The sequence below is a fragment of the Rutilus rutilus genome (assembly GCF_951802725.1).
Source record: "Rutilus rutilus genome assembly, chromosome: 2".
NCBI lineage: Eukaryota > Metazoa > Chordata > Actinopteri > Cypriniformes > Leuciscidae > Rutilus > Rutilus rutilus.
The window spans coordinates 14,767,631-14,789,480 of NC_140210.1; the positions used below are offsets into that span (position 1 = coordinate 14,767,631).

General features: G+C 37.8%; 1 protein-coding gene across 6 annotated transcripts in view; it reads right to left on the reverse strand.

Annotated features, from left to right (window-relative positions):
• Nucleotides 1–21,850, reverse strand: part of slit2 (slit homolog 2) — a 68,081-nt gene that overhangs the window by 13,453 nt on the left and 32,778 nt on the right. For 3 of the 6 annotated variants that reach the window (XM_084392245.1, XM_084392243.1, XM_084392247.1), the window contains exons 5-21: nt 15,547–15,618; nt 14,955–15,026; nt 14,033–14,104; nt 12,247–12,410; nt 11,763–11,895; nt 9,864–9,935; nt 9,699–9,770; nt 8,008–8,079; nt 6,674–6,817; nt 6,130–6,293; nt 3,109–3,259; nt 2,070–2,144; nt 1,829–1,972; nt 1,462–1,605; nt 1,026–1,192; nt 645–777; nt 323–391 (exon numbers count right to left, since the gene is read on the reverse strand). In XM_084392245.1, the coding sequence (XP_084248371.1) occupies nt 323–391; nt 645–777; nt 1,026–1,192; nt 1,462–1,605; nt 1,829–1,972; nt 2,070–2,144; nt 3,109–3,259; nt 6,130–6,293; nt 6,674–6,817; nt 8,008–8,079; nt 9,699–9,770; nt 9,864–9,935; nt 11,763–11,895; nt 12,247–12,410; nt 14,033–14,104; nt 14,955–15,026; nt 15,547–15,618 (1,920 nt within the window). Of the gene's footprint in view, nt 1–322; nt 392–644; nt 781–1,025; nt 1,193–1,461; nt 1,606–1,828; nt 1,973–2,069; nt 2,145–3,108; nt 3,260–6,129; nt 6,294–6,673; nt 6,818–8,007; nt 8,080–9,698; nt 9,771–9,863; nt 9,936–11,762; nt 11,896–12,246; nt 12,411–14,032; nt 14,105–14,954; nt 15,027–15,546; nt 15,619–21,850 lie in introns of all 6 variants that reach the window. The other 3 variants (XM_084392244.1, XM_084392242.1, XM_084392246.1) reach the window with 1 other exon arrangement.

Here is a 21,850-nt window from a genome sequence, read left to right on the forward strand (position 1 = left end):
TGAGTTTGCATATTTGTGTGTATATGATGGTTGTTCATTAGTGCTTAATTCATTTGTTATGTTTGGTGAAGTTGGGATATAGAGGATCACTCTCATAGTGCAGGAAATATGTGCAAAAGCCACACACAAAAATACAGCTAAAAACATTTGGATTTTCTGGCATTGGCAGGATGAGAAAATGGATCAAACACCATATGTAGAAGCTAACTCTGTCCGTTTAAAAGCGCGAGGGTCTATTACGACTGGCTAGTTTCAAAGGGGCAGGGCCCTGATAACAGTAAACTATCTGTGATTGGGTGACTCCAGAGAGGGCTGTACCTACATGAGAGAGAGGTGTTTATAATTGGATAGTTCCAGAGGGACTTGCGTGAACTGGTTGCCATCGAGATAGCTATCAGAAAAAGACAAACAAGTTATTACTCAAACACAGAGGAAATAGCACATTAGCAACAGTGTAATGGGAGAAACTTCAAAGACGTATATACAGCAGCCGTGTATTGTTTCAGACATCGAGTATGTGTTTTTGGAGGCAGCTGGGTTCATAAAAAGGTGTGCCTGGATCAGATAAGGGGATTTTTGAAAATGGCCATTTATCATGAAATTGCTGGGAGGTTTGAGCACATAGTGTGCTTGTGTACACTCACAGTTCTGTAACGTCTTTAGGAATGCCCTTGGGTAAAACCTTTAGTCCTTTATTACTGCAGCGCACCACCGTATCCAAACACGAACACTCGGCAGGACAGCGAGCCAGGGGTGAACAGCTATTTTCATCAATACCTGCTGACACACAAAGAGAAAATTAAACATCATCTTAATGTTCTCATTTCAGAAGTAAAGAATAATTCAATTTGAAATGAGCTTTTCGATGTGAAGATTTGCCAGGGTGATTGTTATTGTAAGCTTGTTTGTGTAAAAGAAAGATAACACTGAGCTATGCTCAAGTTAACAAAACAGATCTTATCAAAGCCCTATTAAGGGCTAGAAACAAGATCTTTTTACACCCCCACACACGCTCATAGCCATACCGTCTTCGCAGGCAAAGTCTTGTATGGCTACATCTTGAATAGGGATCTCCTGAAGAAAGTAGGGGCTCTGACAGCGGGGGTTTCCTGTGACAATCCGTTTCTTACGGAGCCATTCACCCAACCAAGCCAGATGACAGTTACAGTTAAATGGATTGGCCAGCAAGTTCCTGCGGGATTGCATAAAGAAAAATGATGTATCAAATATTTAGCAAATCATTCTACAAACAAATGCTGTGTTCCACAACCTAATGAGCTGCCTACACTCTTAACAATAAAGGTTAAAAAAGAGGGGGTTTTCGCAGCAATGCCATAGAAGAACCATTTTTGTTTCCTCAAAGAACTTTTCAGTTCTTAACAGAATCTTTTTATTATCATCAAATTTGAAACAGCACTGGAATAAAAAAACACTTTGTTGTTACGGTGGGTCGATACTCACAGTGTGGAGAGGGAATGTAGTGTGTCAAAGGCTCCCGGGGACATGGAGGTGATCAGGTTATCATAGAGGGAGAGCAGCCTCACCGAGCTCAGACCAGTAAAACTACCGTTATTGACACAGCTTATCTTGTTACTCCTCAACATCCTACACATGACAAACACACACATAATCATTTAAAACAGCCAGATGATGTTTGGTTGGGAACACACAGACCAATGTGCCCACACCTGAGAATAAAATCATACCTAGACATTTTTTGACAGTATCTGCATTCACTACCCTGACATTTTGCAATGTTCCTCAGAAGATTGTAATTCAGTAAGGAGCTAATATGTACGTGCATGTTCAATCGAATGTGAATACTCACAATGTGCGGAGACCGCCGAGGCCTTTCAGCATGCTGTAGTGGACGCCCTCTAAGCGGTTGCTGGTCAGAATGAGCTCATTCACTCCACTGGCCCCCTCAAATGTGCCCTCCTCAATATCTGTGATCTTATTGTTACTAAGGTTTCTGTAAAACAAAGCAAGTTGTCATGGTAATTAAAGTACTCTAATGATGGTCATTTATACTGTATAATGACGGATAACAAAGACGGAGAGAGACTTACATTTTGCGCAGTTGAGGAAGCTTCTTAAAGATTCCTGTAGCCTCCAGCACTGTAAATTCATTATTGTTCAAGCGGCTGCGTGGAAAACAAATCAAACACACAACTTAATTAGTTAACCTTTAGTGACCCGGGACTTCATTCACTACCCTCCTCCTCATTCATTTTTTAAAGTTAGACACCAAACTTCTTTAATATGTCAATTCATTATAAACAATATAACAAGAAAAAAATAATATATATATATTTTTTTAAAGCCTGTTTTCCAATTCATTTTTTGTAAAAATGTAAAAGGGTCGCTAACGACCCAAGATGTGTAACAGTGTATGTATGTTTATCTGCACAACAATAATTGAATCTTTAATGACTGAAAAAGTGCAATTCACATTTATTCCACAAGGTAGCAAAGTCTGATACACAATGATGAAGTGATGTTTCACTCATAGTTCCAGCAGGCAGAAAACAAAAGAATAGGAAGTATCATCAGCAAAACTTGAAATGCCTCAGCGATTTACTGAAGAGCAAGTACTGAACGCAATCAAATATTAGTGTCACTGTCACTTGATGGTGGATCTGGTGAAGAAGCTGTCAGCAATTAAAATATTGATTTTGAAGATGTTAAAAATGATAGTTTTGAGAATATTTTTGAGATCGCAAACGTGAGCCAGATCATGCTGAATGTACTGGGAAATGAGCTCTGACGAGGACAGTGATGATGGTATAAAACATCTGCTCAAACTGAACCCTTCCAAGCTCCAAAAGGTAAGGAAATATACTTTATTTTATTCTTCTGTAGTTGTTACTCTAATATCAGGTGAGTTTTAGTTTTAGTTCACCCAAAAAAGAAAATGATGCCATCAATTACTCACCATTTTGTTCCAAACCTACAAGACTTTCATTCATCTTTGAAACACAAATGATTATATTTTTAATAAAACCTGAGAGATTTCAAGCTCTCCAGTACTTGCTTCACACATGAGACAGTGATGACAGAATTGTCATTTTTGGGTGAACCTTTACAATGAGAGAGAGAGACACTCACAGTTCTGCTGTATATTGAGGTATGTGGTCTGGGATCTTGGTGAGCTTTTGTCCAGAGCAGTCCACTGTGGTTCCTTCACAGCGACATTTCTCTGGGCAGGCCAGGTCAGCGAAGCAATCCCCACCTAGTTTCGATCGGTAGTCTTCCACGCCTATACACATAACCATACACACACAAACACACACACCATTACACACCACACAATCACAAAAAAGAGTGTATGAGAGGAGAGGATAGGTAGAAAGAGAGAAGAAGATAAGTAAGATTAAAGAAGTTTGGGTGGAAAGGTAGAGTGGTAAAAGTAAAGGATCACTGGTAGGGAGGACATTAAATGTTAATTGTGCTAGACAAGAGGAAACTCAGTTATCACCATGGCAACATGCTATCGGTATTATCACTCTTAACAACACAAAGTCATGCTGACATAGTAGCCATGACTTTGGAGTGTTTTGCATACACACACACACACACACACACACTTATAAGGGGGACAATACACACATTCTTAACAGCACATCCAATGACAATGACAAAAAAACATTCACACACACACACACACACACACACACACACACACACACACACACACACACACACACACACACACACACACACACACACACACACACACACACGTAGTCTCTTGTTGCTTGCCATGCTGTAGATGCTGCAAGACCTTCCATGGTGCTTGACAGAACCATGTATTAGTCCGAGTCTGCAACCACATGGTTAGATCAAGCACAAAGGAAAACCCCGCTGAATTTCCTCCACAAGACACACAGAGAGAGAAAGAGAGACAAAGAAACAAAGGGTCGAGAGATAAAGAATGAGGTACTACTTTGTTTAGCTGGGATAAACTAGTAGGAATGATGGAAAGAGAACAGAAAGAGGAGAGCTTCCAGGGGGGGAAAAGAAGAAAGAAACAGACGAGTGTGGCAGGAACATTGCAGTTATTGTACAGTAAATTAACACATGAACCAGCGGTTATACGCACAGTCAAACGCACACACAGACACATTCAATTCACATCGTGTGCTCAATAAACCTGTGAGCACATTTTCACATATATTTGGGTTCCTGGTCTGTGATTGGCTGGGGCTGAGGTTGAGGGGGAGGGGCTTGTTGGGTGACGTCTTACTGGTTTTGTGTCAGTTACTTACACTTATTGATATGATGAATCCCTGAGTGTGTGTGCGAGAAAGGAAGAGAGAGAATATGTAATACACAAACACTCAAACACACACTGACGAATGCTGGAAAACCCGTGTTTTTAGATCCATGCCACCGTGTGCAATTTGTGAGCATGCGCACAGCAACAGTGACACTGATCAGGCTGGTGACAACAAATTAACATTGACTGAAGCGCCATTTGTTTGTTTGTTAGCTCATCTAACAAATGACTGTAAAAGCCACCATACTGTATTAGTAATTTAGTTTAATACACAAGTTGTCAAGTGCCAAATTCTTAGAAATAAACTCATTGTATTCATGTTGGTTTTTGGTTTTAAACAACTTTATATAATTTTTAAGAATAGCTTGAATTTAATTACTCTAAAAATGTCATTTCATACACACCCTGAATACATGTGTACACAACATTCAAAAAGTTTTAAAATATAATTGTATATATATATATATATAGAGAGAGAGAGAGAGAGAGAGAGAGAGAGAGAGAGAGAGAGAGAGAGAGAGAGAGAGAGAGAGAGATTAAACATTTGGGTTCAGTAAGTTTTTTTTATATTATAAAGTATATTATTATATATTTTATTATATTTCATATAAATGCAATTTTCTGAACCTCCTATTCATCAAAGAATCTTGAATGTATCACAGTTTCCCAAAAAATATTAGTAGCACAACTATTCTCAACATTGATACATTTCTAATCTTAAGAAAGATATCTTAAGCACCAAATCCGCATATTAAAATAATTTCAGAAGTATTGGCTGCTGAATAAAGGGAATAAATTATATTTAAATTATAATGAATAAATTACATTATAAAATATATGAAATTAAAAATAAATTATGGTGAGCATATGAAACTTCTTGCAAAGAATGAAAAAAAATCTTACCGCCCCCAAACATTTGAATGGTAGTGTATGTATGACATACAATATACGATAAATGCAAAACTAATTAAGGTTTTCAGTTCAAGAATTTCAAGAATTTCATTATTTTAAAAGACGTTCTTCATCAGGACAGTTTTATCACCCTGATATTCGAATTTTCAAAACAACAAAATTCATTTTTATCAACAAAATAAAAACTGGTTCATAATAGAATAGTTATATTCCAGTCATTGTGTGTATGAATGGCATTTTTAATGTTTTTTATAAATTAGAGAGTAAATAATTATTAGATTCTGACCAAAAATAACATTGTCATTGACCATGTGCTACACAAGAATACAGCACCATTGTAAGCAGCTTTTCCACAGCAAAAATCTCAGCAACTTTTGGTGCACAAACGTTTTTTTTCATCTACATTATAATGTGTGTGTGATTTGCGTGCATTAGTGTCCAAAGGCTTTTATGTAGTACACACACAGAAAAAATGTTTAGCAGTTGAACATACCTGGTATAAAGTATTGCTCTTTAGCTATACAAAGAAAGATATACAGAGAACTGAGAGGAGAGCTGTGTGTGTAGATCAATAAATGAATATGAATATTGATCAAGAAATCCTGCTCATTTATAACCCCACAGCGATCAATACTCAACTGACAGACAGTAAACTAATAATACCCACACACGCACACATTTGCATTCTCATTCATAATCTGCTTAGACAGGAGAAGATAACTCATGCTGAGACCCTTGGAACTGCGTATATATCTATATAAGTGAAAGCTGACTAAGATGTTTTCACCATTACCAACACACATTCTCACTGACACCGAAGTCCACTGTTGGGAGCAGACAGGAAGAGCAGGATCAATTGACTTAGCGTCTGTGAGCAAGTCTGGCAAACGACCGATAAAATACCAATGCCAAATACCAATGTGCATGTGTGTATGTACCTGAACAGCGGAACTTTTTGCTCTTGATCTGGCCGATGCGTTTGTTCGCAAGGCGGCGGGGACTGGTGCATCGAGCTCCGCTGGTCTCAATCGGGTTGTCTTGCAGGTAGTCAGCTAACCACTTCAAATGGCAGTCACACATGAAGGGGTTCTGGGCCAGATGACTGATAAACAAAATTTGAATTGTGATTGACGGTGATAGTTAACGTGTGCGGTTTCTTGACAAACCAAAAAACGTACATTCACATTTTTACTCCCAATCTACAGATCAGCCTGAAATATGACTGTATGAAATTTATCATGCATGGCCCTAATATTCTATACCAGGGTTCCCTCAAAAATAATGATCCAAGTGACCTACTTTCCGACAATATAAAGGCAGCAATGTATTTTCATGCTTACAGTCATATTATCATTGTGTGAAAATAGTATAAAAAGTAAATATGGCATTATAAAGAGATGTTTGCAAAATCATATTTTTTATTTTCTTAATTACAGTAGAATGTCAATCATTTTTACTCATTTTTCAATGAATGTTACTCACAGAGTTTGGATGGATCGGAGAGAAGAGAAGGTTCCCTTTGCGATGGTCTGGAGTTTGTTGTCATAAAGCGACAGAAGATTTAGATTCTGCAGGTCTTGGAAAGAATCTACACGCAAACAATTGATCTTGTTCGCATTTAGCAATCTGTTGGGATAAACATTTACATGTGACATTTTACCCAAATCTCTCAGGCAAACAGAACAAATCTATACATGCGTATTAAATTGAGATATTACAAATGGCATTTACAAATAGATTAACATTTATAGACAAACAAATAAGTGAGACTTAAAAACAATATTCCCTGTGGTTTCCAGACTCATTTACAGTGCCTTATGGGAGAACAAAGTTGTGAATAAACAGAGGCTTTATTTTACCAAGCAGCTCTCATATAAACAGAACGTATGTTCTGCATCTCCTGCAAATCAATACAAATGTCTATGTGCTTGAGTTATTGGCACCAAACTTTTATAATTGTGAGCATACACAAATGTGAGTTGAGTTTTTTGGTGATAGTTATTTCAGAATAATTTCTGCAAGAGTCTATCTATATTCACTTTCAAAATAGTCTGAGCACATGTGTGGTTGTAATGTTATGTAGTAGCACCAAATGCTTATGGTCATGTTAAACCCCTATAAATACTTGGATTAACAAGCATTTCCTAAACATACTCCTTACACCCACGCGCACATACAGCGGAAGTGTGTGTGGTATGTGTGTGAATGTATGTCCAGTTGTGCTGTCTGTCATCAGGCGAATGGGTGAAGCTTACAGTCGCAAACACAGACGTTTGTTTTTTTCTAGTGTGAACATCTTTTGTTTTTATACTGAGCCAATATATCTATTGATCTTATAGTGATGTCACTAGAACTTCAGAACTAAGTTGATACTGAAATAAAATAAATTTGTGAGGTATAAGCTTTGTGTCAAAATATCCTTCTTTATTATTGACTGTTTAGTTGAAGCAATGCTGACTTACTGAGAAATTCTTGAAGACTATGTTTTATATATGAATGTTTCAATTTTGAATAAAGTAATGTGTTTATTAGCATTTCAAATGTGGTATTTATGTTAACATGGAATTGGTATCAACAACTGAAATGTTGGTATCTTGACAACTCTATACTGAGCTAATGATATTTCACCTCACACACCCCTTTTTGCATTATTATATTTTAATCAAGGTATTATTTAGCATGTTTATTAGGCCATTTTCCAATGGCTGGTCTTCAGAATTGACAAAACCTGAACACACACACACACACACACAGAAATAAACGCCCTGCCTTCATGGCATTTTCAAGCATAAATTCACAGAATGTGCATTACTCACAGTAGCTGCAATGAGAATAGTCCATCAAAAACGCCTTTGGGAAGTTCAGTGATTTTATTCCCGTATAAAACCCTGAAAGGCAGAAACACAAGGGAACATTAAATAAAAGAAAAGATTAAAGATGTTCATTACCCACCCACACACACACCCATTCATCAGAAATTGTTCCTTAAACAGAGCACAAGATGTACCAACACAAATCAACCCAGTGTAACCAGTGACGAATCATATTTAAACACAAACGAAATCATGTGGACCCAGATTCATGAGGTAAAAACATGTGCACAATAATCTTCTTATGATGAATATATCAATTACAGCTCATATTCATTACTGTATCTTAATGGTCCATAACCACGCGCAAGCTGAGGTTGTTGTAAAAATGGGTGAGGAATACTGGGAAATTCAAGACTAATCTGTAAGAGCCATGCAGGGCTAAAAAATTCTTGGCATTTTTATTTCAGAATGAATAATGGCATTGTGGCTTTTGGCTATTTGCTGATACATATGTGCAGGCCCACACAGAAGGCTCTGCAGATTTGGAACGTCTGTCATTCACAAAGTTGCACAAAGTTGTGCTCTTGTATGTTTATTCCTTATTTAATAATGCTTTCAGCTACGAATCAGTGTGTAGCACACTCAATTTCTCTTGAGAAATATACCACAGATTTCATCAAAAATATATATTATAAAACCCTCTGCAAATTCTGTCTGAGCTTGCATTTGAAGTATTTCATTACTGTGATGTCATATCAGGACTTGCATGTGTGTGTTCGCTTATGTTACACATTGGATCACTCTTCTGGCTTGAAGTTGTATTTTTTTAGGAGGACAGATTTTAAATGGCTGGCTGGTGTTCCTAAGAGGCTGGTCCAAAGGGAACGAGAGCGAGAGGGAGAACTGTTCCGCCCACTAAGTTCTGGCTCATTGGAACCCGGTCAGTAAAGTAAACCAAAGAAAATACAGAGACCAAGCAAGTAGGACATATACATCACATCCCCTAAAAAAATACATGCACATTTGCACACTGAAAATACCAGGCCAAAACAAATAGCTTAATAGATTAGAGAAAGGCAGTCATATTCTAAGGCTATATAGCCATATACAGTATAAAGCTTCTTTAAAGGTGCAGAGTAATTTTTTTTTGTTAATGTCATTTGTCTTGGAATTCAGTTCAACATTGTTGTTAACCCCGCACTCTCTTCTCTCATATATTGCCTCATTATGGTGTGTATCTATTTAATTACATCAAAAATTCAGTTGTGATTCACACTCAAAATTCTAAATCTGTTGTTATTTTATTTAACACGTAAAGGAAAGCACAAACATTTCAGCTCTCAGGCCTTCTTCAGTGTGTCTTGGAATTGTCATACTTTTCACACAAAATCGCCATTTCGTAAAAGACTTGTTTTCTCATGAGACGGGATTGAAAGTACTATTGTGTACTGTATGTAAAGAGAGAAAAATGACAGAGGTTGCCTTTAAAAGTTGTTATCTATTGAAATGACAGGTGTCCTGTATATTTGAACGGTGGTTGGGTTGACTCAGACCCTGTAGGGATTTATCTGCTCTGTCCTCTAAAAGCTTGAATGAGTCAGATCATCAATAATTGAAAGAATGATGGAAGCTTAATATAACTCTTACATTCTCTTCTCACGCACACACACGTATATAAATACATATATACTCACAGAGAATTCAAAGATCGGAGACCTTGAAAGGAGTCTGAAGCCAATTCAGTTATTTGATTATTACTCAAATCTCTGAAAAGAAGAAGAAAATTAGAGGTAGATGAGGAATAAGTGTGTTTTTGTGCGATTGTGTGTGTATGTGTTCTCTCACGGACACACACTCACATTCTCCGCAGCCGTTTGTAAGGTGAGAACGCTCCTGGCGGAATAATCTTGATGGAGTTCTGCTCCAGTCGACTGTGAACAGAGAGAATAAGCCAGATCAACAAATGGAAGGAACACTGCAGAGGGAATAATTCAAGTCGCAAAAAGGTGAGGGTAACTGGAAAATGACGGGCACTGACGGCACTATTGAGGAGTTATTGGAAGAGTGTGGGAATGATGGGTGATGTTGGGCCAGAAAACCGAAAGAAATGTGAATTTTTTGCAATCTTGGACATTGTTTTTTAGTTCAAATCTATTTGTATATTACAGAAATGTAATACAATAAGAGGGGAACCAAGAGAAAGAAATGAGGAAAATCAATGTGACAGGCACAAATAAGATTAATGTCCATATCTCTGGGATGACTTTAATCACAGTGTAGCATCTGTGTCTGTTTGCTGTAGTTCCAGTTTGAGGCAATGTCTGCTAAGAACAAATCCAAAATATCTGCACCATGAAAATTGAATTATAAACACACTGACATTTTAACATTGCCTGAAAAGTGCACTCAGTATTTATAAGGAAAACACATCTAGTACTTATGAAAATCATGTTTAGGATAGGATGAAGACTCCAGTTATATCAGTCATATACAGGCTGTTGTATTTTACATGATAGCAACTTTACATCTTGCAATTACTTTATTACTTATTTCAAACACTTTCCTTTTATTTTTTACTTATATGTTATTTTTTTCATTACATTGCTGATGGCTAACTATTATATTTCTACAACTGTAAGCCAAAACTGCTGCTTTTACTTGAGACCGCTTTTAACCAAAGACACATGCACACACAAATCAAAATGAAAAACTCGAAAAGAAAACATTTTAGCATTGTAAAAATTACAAACTTTTTGTTAAATGCAAAAATGTGATTAAAGATGGATATTATGTTGGTGCAATAAAATATAAATCAACATCAGCTGTAATTTTCCCACCTGCCAAGTCAAGGCTGCGATAATTAATTATGAATCATAAATATATTATTCATTCAGTACTCTAGCATTCAACATATTTATAACATCTCTCCTTCTCGCTGTCTCTCTCTAGAAATCTGTTCTTCTCTTTGACAGTAAATATGTCATAAATCAGATAAGCTCTCCAAAGCTGACAGAGCATGAAAATCAGGCCCCCGCATAGGTGGACGGACATACACATACACACACATGTCATTCAACCGAAGCCAAATGAGATAATCTGACTCATCTGCCAAGACCCTGCAAGCAGCTTTCAGAGGGGATGACAGACAGAGAGAGATGGGAAGAAAGAAGATAGACAATGACCCTGGCAGTGAGAGGCACAACAGATGAAAAAAAAGATGTGGCGTCTCAATCCAGACCCCATTGGCAGAGCGTTGGCCCTCAGAAGAGATTCCATTGATAAAATAAATCCATTTCCACACTGGAATTAATGTGCATGACTTCAGCATGGCCTCCGTAGTTAAAATATTTGATACAGATACAACCCTCACTGTGTATGTGTGTGTGGAATGTGGAAGTTGCATCTGTCAAAAAGGGGGCAAATCCACCATTACACTCAACCTAACAGAAGACTGAGGAAGACATATAAACATAATCTGTGTGTGTGCGTGCGTACATGTTTTTCTATCCTGGTGGGGACTTAAACCTGAATGCACACAGACTCATGGGGACTTGAGTTTTTTTTTTTTTTTTTTTTAATGCAGAAAGGTTTCTGTGATGGGTAGGTTTAGGGTTAGGGTTAGTGTAAGGGGATAGAATATACAGTTTGTACAGTATAAAAACCATTATGCCTATGGACAGTCCCCACAAAGATGTGTGTGTGTGTGTGCGTGCGTGCGTGCGTGTGTGTGTGTGTGTGTGTGTCTGCTCCTCACTCACATCTCAGTGATGGTTTCTGGCAGGTTGGTAGGTATTTCAGTCAGTCCTTTCCCCCGGCAGTCCACTATATTATTACTGCAGGTGCACAGCTCAGGACACTGCAGCACACTACAGGACGAGTGTGACTGGGGCCCTAAAACACACACAAAGAGATGACGGGGATGTAGAGGTATGAGCTACACAAAGGAAGGTTGAGTTTGAAGGTTGAATTCAATAAATAAAAAAATTCTCAAGCAAAAATGTTGACGAAAACCAAATGCAAATTGACGTAAAGAAGCTTTTTTGTCCATGTGATTTCAGCACAAATAACTTGCCTTCACTGAAGTCTTGAAAGCATGAGCAAAGAAAGAGAACAGCCGAAAAATTAACAGAATATGAACGCTTTGACAAAACAAAACAGCAAACACATGTATTTATTCTCTTTATCCTCATAAGCCCTTATCTCCTATCAATAAGCCACACAAATAAAACAGGACAAACTCACCTGTACAAGTAAACTCTTTCTTCTGAACCTCAGCAATGTTGTGGCCCCTCAGGGAGGGCGGGGCCATACACTGTGTGTAGAGGCCGAGGCGGGGCCTCTGTCTCAGCCAATCAGAGAGCCAGGCCACATGGCAATCACATAGCAGATTATTAGAGTGCAGACGACTAGAGAGATGGAGAGTGTGAGAGCAAGAGTCACTTGAGGGTCCGACGGCAGTCTAAGCTGATGTGCATGTGTGTGAGAGAGTGTGTGTTAGTGTTATCGACTTTGCATCAAACAGTTTCATGTTAATTAATTACAGTCTTGTACAAAAGCGCAAACTCTGGTGTTTCTGTGCGGTCAGCACCTTTAAGAGTCCTTCCCTTCACATGATTAATGTTACAAACAAACCCAAACCATATTTAGTTGTAACTGACTGTACAAGCCTGATGTAATACGCCAATTATCTTTTTTTAACATGACATGATGGCAGTAGAGGATGTGTTGAGACAGAAGAGGATGTGTTTATTTTGAAATCATCACATAGACATAGGACCAACTTCACACTGAATTGAGCTAGAGAAAGCACTGAAATGGGCTGCTCTTGTTATATCTCTCTCCAGAATTCTTTCCTTCCCAATGGGCCTCGAAAAGGCTTTTGAATATTTTGGGTTGAGAGAGAATGATGAAAATCACTTTGTTCCACTGAAATGCAGCAGAACACTGCACTTCAACCATTTCAAGTTTCACCAGGTATAGTGCTTTAATGTTATATTAATTATCAATATGATACCTTCAATTTTGCCTGCAGAAAATATAAATAATTTAATATAATTCATATAATTAAATCAGCAAAATAAGGTCACTTTGACTACATGATTTTTAACGACTCTACTGAATAGCGGAAAAATACAATTTGGGATTTTTACTTAAATTATTATTCTTTTTTTTTACATATTTTAACATAAAAAAAAAAAACGATTGAACCCCTATTATCTATTGACCATTTATTTTTTCTATGGCATGTGTAACTATGGTAACAGTGTTATTTTAGTATTATTTATATACTAATACAATATTTATTAATATTTTGAATTAACTGTCATTTTTTTATTTTTTTATTAAAAATTTTGTGCAATTAATTAATTATAATTATTATTAGTAATTAGTCATTTTACTAGTTTTTGTATTTCTATTTAGCTTTAATTTATTTTTATTTCAGTTTTATTTCAGTAATTTTAGTACTTCAACTTAAATCTATTTTATTTCAGTTAGTTACAAATGCAATTTTCATTTAAGTTTAAGTTTTTTATCTAATATTTTTTTATTTTTTTACATTATCATTTCCATCTTGTCATTCACTGGCTTTCTTTCCATCATCTATTGCTGACGTTTAGCTAACAAAGACCAGAATACTGATATAGCAATTTTAGCTCATCACATAAATGGGATTAAATCATGATCACACACAAAGGACTACAATCTACATAATGTATGCTAATGAAACATACATATTAATACAGTTATTACACCTTATTACCCCATAATCACACTTATTAAGGGCCAGCATGATAAGTGCTGGATAACCAACGACAGTCTGAAGAACTGGTTTAAAGCAGTTTAAGTGTGTGTGTGTGTGTGTGTGTGTGTGTGTGTGTGTGTGTGTGTGTGTGTGTGAGAGAGAGAGACAGAGAGAGAGAGAGAGAGAGAGAGAGAGAGAGAGAGAGAGAGAGAGAGAGAGAGAGAGAGAGAGAGAGAGAGAGAGAGAGAGAGAGAGAGAGAGAGAGAGAGAGAGAGAGATACTCACAATGTTCTGAGCTTGGGCATGTGGTTAAAACTGGCCACAGACAAGCGAGAGATATTGTTGTTATTCAGTGTGCTGTGGAACAAAGACAGAGAAAGATAATAATAATATTATCGACCAATTTAGATGACAAACATATAAAATTCCAAATTACTTTTTAGCTTGTGTGGAAGCAAAATTTCCAAGCAGCTCTAAACAATGAAAGTGAATGGTGACCACAGCTGTCCCTGGTCCCCATCTACTTTCACTGTATAAAAAAGAGCATCTTAGACATTCTGCTAAATAACTCCTTTTGTGTCCCACACAAGAAAGAAATGCTTTGAATAAGAGGGATTCAGTGATTCAGAATTTTGGGTGAACTATGATTTTTATTTTTGTCCTATTACAATAATCCATACACAAATTTATAATGTATAATGTAGATATTTCTTTGCAATATATCAGTGTGCCTCCATGCAAGCGTATGGTTATGAGCATAGATTCACATCTTTCTGCTCCTAAAACCTCATCTGTCCATTTGTCACAAAGCATCAAAATAATCCTAGTAAAATAATCTGACACAATCCCATTCATCTGTCTTGATTCCATTTTCTCTAACAGGATTCCACTAATCCCACTTTAAAAAGCAGATATGCGTTTTATACAATTATTCAACACCATACAGGCATGATCTGACAGCCAGACACACAGCATGCAGTCTACATACATAGAAATCCATACCAATTTAACATGAATATACACTTTTCTAATCTCAATTCCAATCTTAAAATCAAACAAAGTTTCTGGAACGGTCCCAAAACTGGTTTTGCCCAGCTTTGACCCAAGTCTAAAGAGACCTGGATATCTCTGGATATCTCTGCTGTGGCTTTAATTCAACAGAACACAATCACACAAGTTCACACACACACACACGCAGTGCACTTACAGTACTTCTAGGTCCCGCAGAGCTCTGAACGCTCCATCTTCAATGCAGGAAATTTGATTGTAGTCCAGCTGCCTGAGAGAGGAAAAAGACAGAGAGAAAATGTTTGAAGTTCTTCTGTTTGGTGTTAAATGATTATCGTAATATGGTAATACACTCTCAGAAACACAGTTCCTTGCTAATAAACAATATTAATCTTTCACTCTCCTGTTCCTCAATCTGTCTTTCTTTTCTCTCACTCATTTTGTTGTCACAGTCTTTCTTTCTTTCTCCCCCAATTACTGTTCTTGACTTTGCAGCCTCCTCACTCTGTCTGCTGTGTTCTCCTCCACTATTGTCTACCTGCACTGCCCACTCCTCCCATCTGTGTGTGTGTGTGTGTGTGTGTGTGATGGTCAGTCTGCCTGGGCATCTCATTAAATCTCACAATCATTAATTCAAAGCGCTTTCTCTCTCTCTCTCTCTCTCTCTCTCTCTCTCTCTCTCTCTCTCTCTCTCTCTCTCTCTCTCTCTCTCTCTCTCTCTCTCTCTCTCTCTCTCTCTCTCTCTCTCTCTCTCTCTCTCTCTATTTCACACATAGATACAGAAAACTCACAGGTTTTTGATCTCAGTAGCTCCTCTGAATGCTTTTCTAGGAATCCCCTGGATTTGATTTTCACTCAGGTCACTGTAAAATAGAGAAAGAGAACATTAACATTAACTGACTCATAATTGTATGGTTTTCTTTCTTCCTTAGAACACAAAAGGAGAAATGCATGACATAACAATACAGTAAATGGAAACTGGAGCTTTCAATCATCAAATAACACCATTAAAGTATCATAAAAATGGTCTATATGATTTGTGTGCTATACTCTATTATTGTGTGCTATTATCAACAATCTATATATAAAATAAGACAGATTAATTCAGTGGTTCTTAACCTTTTTGACACTGAGACCCCTCTGTCCAAGACAATATTCAAAGGCCTTCGTATCTAAGCTAATATGTACATCATGGTACATCTGTTGTAATACAAATAAATTACTAAAATGTTGATGTCAGTTGAATGTTGTACATTGCTATTTTTAGTGTTTTTAGGATTTTAATAAAGATCATGTTAATAACTAAATGTAAATATTTGTAAGAATTATTGCGGCCCCCTGGAAATGACAGAGGGCCCTATAGAGGGCCCTGGCCCTTTGGTATAGAGTCATTGAAAAGATTAAAATAATGTTTCACTTATGAATGAGACAACGCTACGAACACACCACCGAGAGCTGAGACAGATGTCAAGAGTTCCACTGAATAATTATTATTTCATTGTACAGCAAAATAAACACTTTATGGTTACTACAATTTGTCTCAAACAACAGCTTTAGATAAATATGATCAATATGAAAAAGAGAAAAAATGAAGGAATAATATTATTGATCACTTTAGCAAAATCCTCCAGTGTGAAACCTACACATAACTAATAGCCATGTGTTCAAACAACACACAAAAGATTAATTGACATATGCAGGCACTGTCAGCGGGAGAGAGAAAAAAACAACAAAAGAAAAAGAAAGCAGGAAGGAAAACAAGAACAGAATGAGAACAGAGTTGCAAACAGTTATGATGAGACTGAACAAACATTTCTAACTGAAGTCTCTTGGTTCTTTAGGCATCAGAGAGCAGACATTTAAACAGCCATGGTTAAGTCTTCAGTGCTCTTTAAAAATGTCATCCTGACATGACCTGAGCGTGAACTGAATGGGAATTGTCTTTAATCAGGTTCATCTGCGTCTGTACAGGACACCGACACCGGTCTGCGTGCGCATTTATGAGATCAAACGTACGTCTGGATTACAGTACAAACATTCCAGCTGTCACCCAGATGAGAGCGAGATGAATTCAGGCACAGGCAATCAAACCATTGAAACAAAACAATAAAAAAAAAACTGTTCCCAGTTTAACAGGGCGACTAACATCGAAATAAAGCACCACACACACACACACACACAAAGACATGGTGGGAGGTGGGCTTGACAACTAGTGAGGGCTCACACACACACACACACACACAACTTCAGTGGCAGCATAGAGTGGAACACCCAGGAGGGGATCGAGAGCTAAGAAAGAAACAGGGAATAAAAGAGAGAGTAAGAGGGTTGAATGATGACCTCTGAACACCTTCAGAGGAAGTGCTTCACTCGCTCTCTTCCTCTTTTCAATAATTGAACAAAAACTAACAGAAGCTTAATCCTTGCTTTATTCCTGCTCTCCGTCCTTCATTTTCTGTCACTTTCACTCTTTCTTGTCACCTGCTGAGGGACAAAAATACCTCATATAACACAATAAAACACTGAAAAAAGATAAACTAATCTAATCAATGATTTATTTCTCTATCTCTCTCTGTTTTCATACGCTGAGTTATGGAGAGCCCACCTGCACTAATTATGACCATTCATTTCAATGAATATCAATTATCATAATAGCCGCAGCCGAAACACTTGATGTTTATATGCGGTCACATGATCAGATTTTAAGCCCCGGTCACATGATTCAACATTCAAGGGGTTCTCAAAGGTTGACCTTTGCACCCATGCATGCGTGCGGGTTCCTGTGTGTGCGTTTCAGTAGGGGGTGACTTTAATGAAGTGTCTTCCCTCACGCAAAGCAGACCCTCAAAGACAATCCTCTCATTTATAGACGTACACCCGCACACACATACACAGCATGGGACCCTTACAGACTGTGAATAGCTAGTTCAGCTAGCCAGACCTGTCAGTCAAATTCCTCAGCCGTCAATCATAATGGGACACAGACACTCAGTCTCCAAAAACTAGACACTGACCGTAATAGATCAACGTCTGTGTGTGTGTGTGTGTGTGTGTGTGTGTGTGTGTGTGTGTGTCTGTCGAGGTCAGGCCAATCTGTCTGTTGAGGGCTCTATTCATCTAGATGCCTGTCATTTCCATGACTGGCACATGACAGCACCAATCACAGAGCAGCAGGATTTAAATGAAAAATGCCAGGGAGACAGACAGGTATTTATAATATCAAAAATATTCACTCAAACGCACACATTTGTCTGGACGTATCCGCAGTGATGAATTACATCTTCATCCACTAGGGGGCAGTGCAATCTTACCAGCATGGACAACCATACACAGACACAAACATCTACTACAGTGCACTAAGTGTTTTTGTTTAGGTTTGCTTATGTCCATTAACCTTGCAAAGATATTATAGATGTCAATGACTCAGAAATATATTGATATTTAATAAAACAATAAATATTAATAAATAAAATTATAATTAAAAATGTATAAATTATAAAACAGATGTTTGGCTGATGAATTTTAATAATGCGATGTGACTTTCCTCCAGTAGTCATAACTGACTTGAAAGGCCAGTAAGTAGACTGAAAGTCTAAAAGTTCTGTCTAGCGCCAACCAGGGCCGTAGCTGGGGGATGGGCTACCGAGAATGTTGCCCCGAGCCCCGTGACGAGGGGGGCCCACTAAAGTGCACTATGCTATAGCCTTCTCATTGGAAGCGGGGGCCCACCGATTAACATTTTGTCCTGGGCCCCGAGACTTTAAGTAACCGATTGCTTGGCAAAAGCACTCTGCTTGGTCTTTTGTTGCTGCTTTACATGGACACATTTTGCATTTTCTTTTCTATGCACTGTGGATGAGCAAAACAACACTTTACAAAAAATGATGAATTTTGTTTCTATAGTTTGTTTCTATTGTTTCTGTACTACCTTGCAACACAGTGCTTGACAAATACAGAGAGGAAGAGAAGGAAGGAAAGAGTGAACTGATAGGGAGGAATGAGTGGAAAGAGAGAGAGAGAAACAGATCACATCCTTGAGCCTTTGATAGCAAACGTTAAATTACCGCCAGTACGACGAACAAGAAACATTGCTATCTCCCCAAATGGCACGATAAGCACACAAACATCAGAGCTGGAAGTGTTTGGATTTGCTAGGACAGCATCAAAAACATTTATTTCAGTCAGGCGGCAAGTGTAGAGATTTTTAGTTTGAGCCAGGGTGAAACTGTCCCTGATATGAGTCTCTCAATCGATTGCCAATGCGCGTCTGGCCGGTACAAGCCCAAGTTGATGAATTCTGCATTTGTACACCATTTTTCAAGTCTTTTATTTTTCTTGTTTACATTCCTTATCGGGTTCACTTTAGTTATATACACAATGACAGATTCATTGGCTGATTTTTGACCATTCTGAAATTATTGGCTTTTTATTATTGGCTTCCTGTTTGGCATTTCCCTTGAATAAGTTCAAATGTACCAACATCCATGTAAATAGATATTGAGCATTTTCTCTTTTTAAATGTTCGCTATAAAAATGTACATTTCATTTTGAGTAAATATTATGACAAATTTGAGGTTAAAATGACATGAAAATTCACCCTATCTATTTTGTAAATGCATGTTATAGATCTTGTTGTAAATATCCATGTATGTTTCATTTTTATCTCATAATGTTTCATCAAAAGGTCAAAATTGGACTTTCCAGACCTTCTCTCTAGTGACGTATGCTGGAATTTTCCAATCATTTAGTCTGCTTAAACCCAGCCCAAAATCGACTGCAAGCCCATTCATTTTGGAGCGCAACATCCACATCTCAAAATCCAATCTACAACTGATGGATACAAAGAATCCCCGAGACCTACACATTTTTCTTTTTTTGAAAACCCATTACACTCGCACATCACAATATGTGAGGAAAGATCTGTTGTTGCTACTTCCGTTTCATTGTGACTTTAATATAATTTGTCACTTGTGAGTTTGTTCCTCTTACTACAAGGCATTTAGTTCCACTAACACTCGAGGTGCATTGATAAAAACACTGAAACCGGATTAGTACTCTGAGCTTGAATGTGTGCTTCACACTTTCTCTCTCTCTTTACTTCCAGTGGTGTTGGGGAGACCACCTGTCATCCATGAAAATGTCATGCGCACACACACATTAGCAGATGTTAGAGGGATCTGTGAAGAAATGAGCGCTGATCATTTGCTTTCCCCTGAGAGGCTCATTAGTGAGGTGTTTATGAACTGGAGGCATTCAGCACTCGTCTTGTAAGCCTGGCTCTGAGGGCACAGACTGCCATCCTTTTCTCTCTCTCTCTCTCTCACACACACACAGACTGAAATATTGGTGAGGTGGGCACTAGTCAAAGAAATACAGATTACACTTAAAGTTTGGAACTGGCAAACCCAGATTAATATAATGGTAAAATGGCAAGTCATGGAATCAGTTTCAAGAAATGTTAGGATTGTGAAATTGGAGTTATTGCATATAAAATGCTGGATATTAGATAAAAAAAAATGCTTGCTTGAGCAGTCTTCTAAGGTATGAAGACTAAAATACATAATATCAAATACATTTCTAGAGGAGCATCAAAAAAGTCACTTTCAATTCACTTGTTGCTCTGGTCATTCTGAAATGCCAAAGGCATCATCAAAATGATTGGCCACTCTAACTTACCAGAACTTTCTCACACACTTGCACCCAAACAGAAAGCATCTGCAGCTCATTGCTAAATACTGTCACAGAACAGAAGAATGCAGACAGGTAAGAGATACACGGAACTGAACAGGAATGCAGACTGGTGGTATGATGGACGAAGAACAGATGAAGGATGACTTGGCTTGCTGTGAACGAATGTCTCTATTTGCAGATGACGGTTCCAGACGCAGACGCAGACGCAAGGCAGGTGAGGGATGGCGGACGACAGAAGACAGGTAAGGTTTCCACAGAACAGGTAAGGTACAGGTAATCGGTCTTAAGGTGTTCGTATAGACGGGACCAGACAAGGGAGTGCGGGAGAAGTGTCTCTTTATAGGGAGTGCTATTGATGAGGTGAAGGTGCTGATGCAATTAGCTGATGGTGTGCAGGTGGGAAACATGAGGGATGCTGGGAAGTGTAGTGCGGTAGAGGTGACAGAGCTGGTGTGGTGACTGGATACGCGACAAATACACTGTCACAGCGTTCTGTCTGTATGCACTAAACCGCAAGTAATATATTACATTTATTAAAAGAGCCACAGGCTCTTTCCCAGTGGCAACAAGTTAATTTCCTTTACCGAAAGTGACAATTTTAGGCTCTTCAACTAATGGAATGGAAACTCTGCTTTATTCATTTAGAGTTTTTTTGTGAGTTATAATGTGCAAAAATTACATTTGAATATTGGCTGGCTTGAACAGCTATTAAAGACAAGAACGTTCAAAAAGCTGAATCCAAAAAGTAAAATAAAAATCGAAATAATCAAGGCATGGTTTCGTGCTGCTTTATTAAATGCATAAACAGAAGAATGATATTTAATCACTGATTGGTTTTAATTACTTATTATATAATTCATTATTATTAGCATTTATGTTTTATGCTCTCATTAGCTCACAAGACATTAAGAAACATATTTACTATAACACTCTTTAAGGCAAATAAAAACCGCTTTAAATTCATTACAGTATTAAAGTTGTTGAATAATCATGAAAATATTGTGCGTCAAGCACTACATTGAGTTCAGGGTCAAAAAGTCAGTCAGACTTTAGTGTGTGTGTTTATGTGAGAGAGCAGGATTTGATTGTGCCAGTGTGGGTGCACACAGACAACCACCAACTTTCCCACAACCACTTGTTTTCTCTCTGTCTGTCTCCCTGTGTGCCATTCTCTCTGACTCGTTCTCTTTCTGCCTCTGTCGGTCTATCAGTTGCTCTTTCTCTCTCTTTAAGACACACAGATCGAAACAATTGAGACAAAGAAACACTTGAAGATGAAAGACAGGAGATAGTAACTCTATTTCCCCTTTCTTCCCCTCTCTCTAAATCTTTTCAAGATGTTTTGAGTCTCGTAGCTATTTGCCGTCGATTCCAGCAGACAGTATATGTGTGTGTGTGTGGGTG